A 7,775-nucleotide genomic window follows, 5' to 3' on the forward strand; every position below is an offset into this window, starting at 1 on the left:
AGGAGTTTCCTCCTGTTTGTGAGATTGGGTTACTTGTGTTGTTAGAATCAGAGTCTTCTTCTAACTCTAACTCTTTGTTAGCATCTGAATTTTTATCTTCCCAGTCCAGTACCTCTGATTGCACTTCTTCTTTGCTTTGTTCCCACTTCCAGCATTCATTTTCCTCAAATTTTACATCTCTGCTGATTGTTATTTTCTTGGTAATAGGATCAAAGAGTTTGTATGCTTTGGACTCCTTGCTCATACCAAGAAAAATGTGTGCTTTACTTTTGTCATCTAGCTTTATTCGTTTCTGATCTGGAACATGTACATGAGCAAGACATCCGAATATTCGAAAGTGATCCACTCTTGGTTTGCAGCCAGTCCATGCTTCTTGTGGAGTCATGTTTTCAAGAGCTGTTGTTGGACATCTATTAAGAATGTGAATCGACCAATTTGCCGCTTCAGCCCAGAATTCCTTCGGCATTTGTTTCTCAGACAACATGGTGCGCACCATATTCATGATCGTCCGGTTCTTCCGCTCGGCAACACCATTTTGTTGGGGAGTGTATGCTGCCGTTAGTTGTCGAGTGATCCCATGAGTGCTGCAAAAGTCTGTAAACTCCTTTGAGTTATACTCGCCTCCTCTATCCGTTCTTAAACAATTGATGCTTGTTCCAGCCTCCTTTTCAGCCCATGTTTTGAATCCTTTGAAAGCCTCCAATGCTTCTGATTTCTGATTCAAAAAATATATCCAAGTTTTACGTGTAAAGTCATCAATAAAACTTAGGATATACCTCTTATTGCTGTTGGAAATTGGGCTAACAGGACCACAAATGTCTGAGTGAACAAGCTGCAATTTGTGTGTTGCTCTCCAGAGATTTCTTTTAGGAATGGGATCTCGGTGCTGCTTCCCTACGAGACAATGTGTGCACAACTTCTGTGGAGTTTTCACAGTAGGCAGCCCTTCAACCATTCCTCGATATGCAAGAGTTCTGAGTCCCTTATAGTTGAGATGTCCAAACCGTGAATGCCATAGTCGTGATTCATCATCAGCCTGAACTTGCATACATTTAGGTAGAGTTGACACCATCTTTGCCAAGAAATAGAACATTCTATTTCCACTCATATCTGAATGCATGATTAGTCCTCTACTAGGATGAAACACCTTGCAGGTGCTATTTTGAATCAATACAGTGAGCCCCTTTTCTTGTAACTGCCCAATACTTAACAAATTATTCTTTAGTTCAGGAATATAATAAACATTGGTAATTACCTGAACGATACCATTTACGCATAACCGCACACTTCCTATTCCCGTCACTGCAATACGGTTGTCATTTCCCAGTTTCACTGTTTGCTTGAAGCCCTCATTCAAGTCTGTAAACCACTCCTTATTTCCACTCATGTGATTGCTACATCCAGAGTCCAAGAACCATATTTCTTCTCTTGTCGCTTTCTTTTCTTCAATGTATGCCATGAGTAACAGCTCATCTTCATGCTCTAATTCAGCAAAGTTGACCCTTCTTTCCCAATCTGGACATTCGTACTGGAAGTGTCCCTTTTTGTGACACTTGAAGCACTCTATTGCTGCTTTGTAAGCTGGTGATGGTCTCCCTCGACCCCGTCCTCGATATCCTCCAAACGTGCTTCTGCCTCTTCCTCTTCCGCTTCTCTCCTCTTGAGTCACGTTAAGCACCTGCTCTTCTTCATTGATCCTTCTTCGGAACTTTTGTTCATGGACAATGAGTGAACTTTGAAGTTCATCGACTGAGAGGCAATTTGTGTCATTTGATTCCTCTATCGAGACAACTATGTAATTAAACCTCTCGGTGAGAGTCCGCAGAATTTTCTCCACAATTTGAATGTCTTGCATTGCCTCTCCATTGTTGCGCATGTTGTTTGCCACCGTCATTACTCTGGAAAAATATTCGACGATGGTTTCTCCTTCTTTCATTTCCAGAATTTCAAATTCTCTTCTGAGAGCTTGCAATTGGGCTCTTTGCACCCTCTTACTTCCTTGATATTTCCTTCTCATTGATTCCCACAGTTGTGCAGATGTGTCTTTCTGCAGGATTGTCTTCAGAATGCTCTTATCTATGGCTGCAAATAGATAATTTTTGACTTTCAGATCTTTTAGTTTCAGATCTGCTCTTGCCTTCTTCTCTGCATCATTCTCCACTGCATTTGCGCCCAACTCGACGTATCCTGGATCAATGAGATGCCACCACTCCTTGGAACAAAGTAAATTCTCCATCAGCATACTCCAATGATCGTAATCCCCATCAAACTTAGGAATACTCAACAAGTTTTGTCCTTCATTCGACATTTTTCTCACTCTCTGGATCAGGCCTCGTGGTGAGGCTCTGATACCACTTGTTAAAACTTGTGTTCACACACTAAAATACAAACTCAATATTTGCTGAGAGATGAAATCACTTGTTATATTATTCAAAGAAAAGCTTGGCTTAAATAGCCTTTACAAAATGAAAAATAACGTTACCTACTAACAGAATTATAAGGACCTAAATAATAGGTTTCTTTATTGACTAAACTGAGAGAAAATAGCAACTATTAATTAAAACTAATTTTCCTAAAGAATAGGTCCATCAAGAATAAGTCCATCATACTTAAGTGGCAATATGCAATAAAGGAGTGTTGGAGAGTACAGATGAATTCTCCTCAATGTTCATGGTGATCTTCGAGTTGATGTCCATAGTTTTGTTGTTGAGAAAATTTGAGTACCACAGAGCTGAAAGTTTAGGTTGTCTCCTCAAAGTTGGATCTTCAAAATCTATGTAATATAAGCCAAAACTTGCTTCATATCCACTTTGTAACTCAAACACATCCAAGAAGGACCATACGAAATAGCCTCTTATATCGAGTCCATTCCTGCAATATCGAGTACAATATTGAAAATGAAGATCATGTTGAGATATGAAACACAATAAAAACTAGAGATACCTCATCATTTCAAGCAGGCTTCCTATGTATTCACGAATGTACTCCACCCTTGGTTGGTCGTCTAATGTGTTCCTAGTTAATAGTTGACCTGAATAGAAGTTCAAAGATTCATCATAGCTCATCTAACATTTTGATGCTATTGATAAAAGTACTAGTACAAAAAGTTTAGGTTCGTTCGACCATGTTTCTGAAAGATTGATCATACCATTTTCGTGAATGTAAATTGGAAAATTTCCATAATCATTCTTCAATGAATGAAGCATTCGTTCCAAAATCCAGGGTGTAATTGGAATCTAAACAAACCAATCAACAAGTAAGTGGAATAGATTGAAGCATCATCACTCAAAGAATAAATGGAACCACAATGTTCATACTCGTCTTTTACCTCTTCTTGTAAGGTAATATTTTCAGGGATATCTGCATCAGGAAAAAAAGATATTAATATATGAAAGTTCCTCAAAATTTGTTATATAATCAAAGTTGACGCAGTAAAAAACATTACAAATACGCTCCACGGCCATATCTGCTAAGTAGTCTCTATTCTTTATCTGCAGGCTGCCAGGGTTGTTCTTAACATGAAATGCATAGTAAAAATTGACTCCAAGGAAGTCAATTGATCCCTTGACGAGGTTTGATTCCCTATTGGTGAATATAGGAAGCCTCGAGCCAACATTCTTTTTCATGACGGCGGGATATTCTCCAAAAAAGAAGGGATTCAGATACCTGTCACAGCAAATCAAAGAAATCTCGGGCGTTGGATGTTTGTGGAAATATCCATGGATATCAGTATCTTACATGATATTGTGAGTCCTATCCTGATGATTCTGTATGATGACTCTAACACAATCATAATGTTACTTACCACCCTATAAAGAAATCTTGGGCTCTTTTAGTGGCGATAACGTCTTCGCTGGTATTTGTTAGTGGAAGATATCCATGGACAAGGATATTAAACCCAATAAATCCCTGCTGCTTGACCTGAAAGTATCATATGTTATATTGTGATTGTGTAAGCTCTCCAAAAGAGTCTTACAAGTATTTATATCAGTAGAAAAGCTCCACAAAAAAACCGATCCAAATAGGCCTAAGTAAAGTGGTGTATGTGCCATAGATTAGTGTGTGTACCTTGTACTTATTCCTGTAGAGATTTGCAGCAGATGCATGTGCTAACAGCATATGATGAGTAACCAAATACGGCTCCGTTGAAGAATTTCCTTTGGAGCAGTTAAATATAGAATCCGGAGAACACCTTTGAGGTTGTACAAGTCCTAAATCATAACCGATCATGGAATACATATTCCCCTCATTCACTGTGGTCCAATGTTTAACTCGATCTCCAAACTCTCTGAAGCATACATCTGCATATGCCGTGAAGTCTTTTCTACAAGAAACATAAATATCCAAATGTTAATTAGATGTAGTTTTTTTTTTAAACTTTGAAGTCTTATCTAACACGAGACGGTGATGTTAGTAGGCATATGTAGTTTGGGAACCATACATGACTCTTCGACTAACCCATCCTTCATATTCATCTTCAAGGGCTTGTGGTAAATCCCAATGATTCAATGTCACATGTGGTTGGATACCTATAAATGACTATATAATTAGGAAGGAATTGAGTTTTTCAAATAATGGTTATAATACTAGTTTGCAAAAGAACCTTGGCTTGTTAGTTCATTGATGAGGTTGTTGTAATACTCCAGTCCCTTAGGATTTATCGGCCCTTTCCCGTCTGGTATTAAATCAAATGAGATCAATGTCATAATAACAAAACAAAGTTGCAATTTGATGTATGAACCTATAAATCTATTGATGCTCTTGAAGAAAGCTAAAATTTTGGTGTCAGCATCTCAATATCGTGTCGTATCTGTGTTTGTGTTTCTTTAACCTAGATCGTACCTGGAATGAGTCTTGACCATGATATGGAAAATCTATACGCATCTAAGCCCATTTTAGCCATGAGTTCAACATCATCCTACAAGAAATGAAAGCATATGTGTACTACTAGTAACATACCATTCTTTTGATAGGTAAAAAAAAAGAGATTTGCTATATTCCATATCTACTGACCTTATATTTGTGGTATTGATCACAAGCAATGTCACCATTTCCCTGGTATGCACCTCCTAAAAATTTAATTAAAACATCAACTTATGTTATAAATAACATGAGATTTCTATCAAAATTGTGAAGACTACAATCAGTATCGCAACATCTATATTGATCGAAATAGCGGAACCCTTTCCACGGCCGCGACAGTTATTTAAAACCTTGATTTCTATGCTAATTATTGTTGAGTAAATTTTAGAAAACAAAATGTACACCATTGCCAGCAAGTGCAAAGGTATCCCAAATACTTGGCTTCCTGCCATCTTGATCTGCTGCACCTTCCACCTTGATATCAAATAACTTCAATTCAGTGTGAAATGATGGTTAAAACAATATGAGGTTAGAGAGAGAGAGAAAGAGATGAGAACCTGATAAGCTGAAGTAGAAGCACCAAACAAGAAGTGAGGAGGGAAGTCAGTCTTGGTGAATGAATTAACAGCTACTGGGAATAGTGCTAGTGCTAGCAATAAAACTGCAACAAACTGATGCATCATAGCAAAGGAAATTATCAACGTTAATTACTTGATTAGATCACATATCAAGCAAGGTGAGTGAACAATGCTTATATATTATTATATCATGTGGACCAAAAATTCAGCATATCTTGTTCAGATTTGTGGTTTCTGGTTTCATTTGTCCCTTCATTACATCAATAATACAATACTTTATCTCTCATAATAATTCTGTAATAGTGTGAGTTGTAACTTTTTGACCTTTTGTTGCTTTAAAGCTTTATCAAAGATATAAAAGATTAATTGGTTACACTAGAGAGAAGAACAAGAGAGATGACAAATATAAATATTAGTCATATAACATAACATGTCAATCACACTTAACTCATTTTTGTTAAAACTAATTTTTGTAAGAACTAGATATCTATGTGTGATTCACGGATAAATCTTATTAAATTTTTATTAATAAATATTAAAGTTAAAAAATAATTTAAGTATTTTTTATTTATGGTTTTATATAAAAATATATCAACCATTTATAGTTTTTATTTTATGGAAAAATAAAAATATACACTTTCATTATAATTAAAAAATAAGAAAAAATTTAAAGAGTAAAAAATAATTAAAATTTGCAAAGTATAAAAATTATAGACAAAAATTTATATATTAATCTTTTTTTACTAATTAACTTATCTTATATAGATAAAAAATAGAATTTAAAATTAAAGATAAATAAGAATTACACAAACTACAACAAACAAAAATAAATAAATACATAGAAAGAATCATAAATAAAAAATAAAAATAAATCATATAAAAATAAAAAATTGAATAACATAATAAATTGATAAAAATAACAATATATTTAAAAAATATTTTAACTACGTGACAATTAATTATATTTTTTTAATAATAAATAATGCAAATAGTTGGAGAGAAAAAGAAAATAGTAAAATGAATTAGTGGGATTGATTTGCAAAGAGATGTGCATTGTTGTATTATGAGAAGGGGCATTAACATTTGATTAAGAGCAACACACAAGTGAGAGAGATACCACATATTCACCTAAAATCTTAAAATGATAGGTGTGTGGATTCTCCCATTTATAAATGCTAAAGTCTGCACATTTATAACCAATGTGGGACTCCAACTCACACTTGACTTATTATTCTTAACACTCTCTCTTAAGTGTGAGTCCACAATGCTTTCCCTCAAGTGGAAACTCTTTGTTCACATACACTTGTACCGTCATTGACACCTCTTCTTGAGCATTTTTATACATCCCTACCCCTTATTGGACATTTCGATTTCAACAGGACACCTTGTTAGCTGAAATTTTTGACAAGGGTGAAAATCTCAGCAAATGACGAAGGTGAAGGTACACTGATGACATGTACGTAAGAGTCTTGGTTTAACTAGATTCAGGATTTATTCTTTTGGGATGTTGTAAGAACATTCCGATCGCGTGATATTCTACACAGCAGCGGATGGGTCGAAAAGGCGGTTATTTGAGCACGCATATGTTACATTCAAACATGAATATCTGCTTATGGGTTTCTTTCTGAAGGACGCGTGGAGGGAGCACAAAGATGGGCTGCATGCAAAGTTTCATGTGTCGAACTATGAAGATAGGAATGTTAGGAGTAGTTATTTTCGTACTTGTATATATAGGAGTTCATTTGTTGGATTCGGTGTGTGTTCATTTTACTATAGAAATCTCATATAAAACTCAAAGTACCAGCGTCCAGAGAAAAGAGTCATGGCTGAGAGAATGTATGAACAATGAAACACCATTCTTTACTTTTAATGCAAAGTCTTTAAATTCCCTTTTATTTTGCCTCATCAATTTACCTTTGATTTTGTTCAAGTTACATTACTTTACACTTTCAGTCTTTGTTACATTTTCTTTATATTTTAAAGTAGTTGAAGTCGACATCTTTTACATCCATTTAGTCACTTAAATCATTATTTCGACTAAGTCGAAAACAGACTGTCCATCAATAGAGAATTAAAACAAGGTTTTTGGCGTTATGTCATAGGATTCACTAGTTGATCCCATAAGTAACCTTTAATTAAGAGACTAGCGATTATTTATCGATTTTCAGCATAAACAAATTGGCACGCCCGGTGGGACTTGTGCTAAGTTTCATATCTTTTTTTTACAGATATTCTTATGTTTCTCTCTTTTAAAACTTGTTCTATGTTCATGAGTTTTTTTGGATAGTTTGTATGCAATTAAGGAGTGGAAAAGGCTTTGTCCAAAATGTCACG

General features: G+C 35.4%; 1 protein-coding gene across 1 annotated transcript; it reads right to left on the reverse strand.

Moving 5' to 3' along the window:
* Nucleotides 1-2,397: 2,397 nt before the first annotated feature.
* On the reverse strand, nt 2,398-5,790 carry LOC127101924 (beta-glucosidase 11). Its single transcript, XM_051039350.1, has 13 exons — nt 5,421-5,790; nt 5,268-5,337; nt 5,014-5,069; nt 4,843-4,918; nt 4,604-4,675; nt 4,442-4,529; nt 4,069-4,324; nt 3,806-3,921; nt 3,446-3,666; nt 3,329-3,360; nt 3,149-3,236; nt 2,944-3,031; nt 2,398-2,871 (listed from the first exon to the last, which is right to left on the reverse strand). The coding sequence occupies exons 1-13, from the start codon at nt 5,544-5,546 to the stop codon at nt 2,610-2,612; spliced, it is 1,551 nt and encodes a 516-aa protein (XP_050895307.1). The 5' UTR covers nt 5,547-5,790; the 3' UTR covers nt 2,398-2,609.
* Between the last annotated feature and the right edge of the window lie 1,985 nt (nt 5,791-7,775).

This window comes from Lathyrus oleraceus, chromosome 7, assembly GCF_024323335.1.
Source record: "Lathyrus oleraceus cultivar Zhongwan6 chromosome 7, CAAS_Psat_ZW6_1.0, whole genome shotgun sequence".
NCBI classification, from domain to species: Eukaryota; Viridiplantae; Streptophyta; class Magnoliopsida; order Fabales; family Fabaceae; genus Lathyrus; species Lathyrus oleraceus.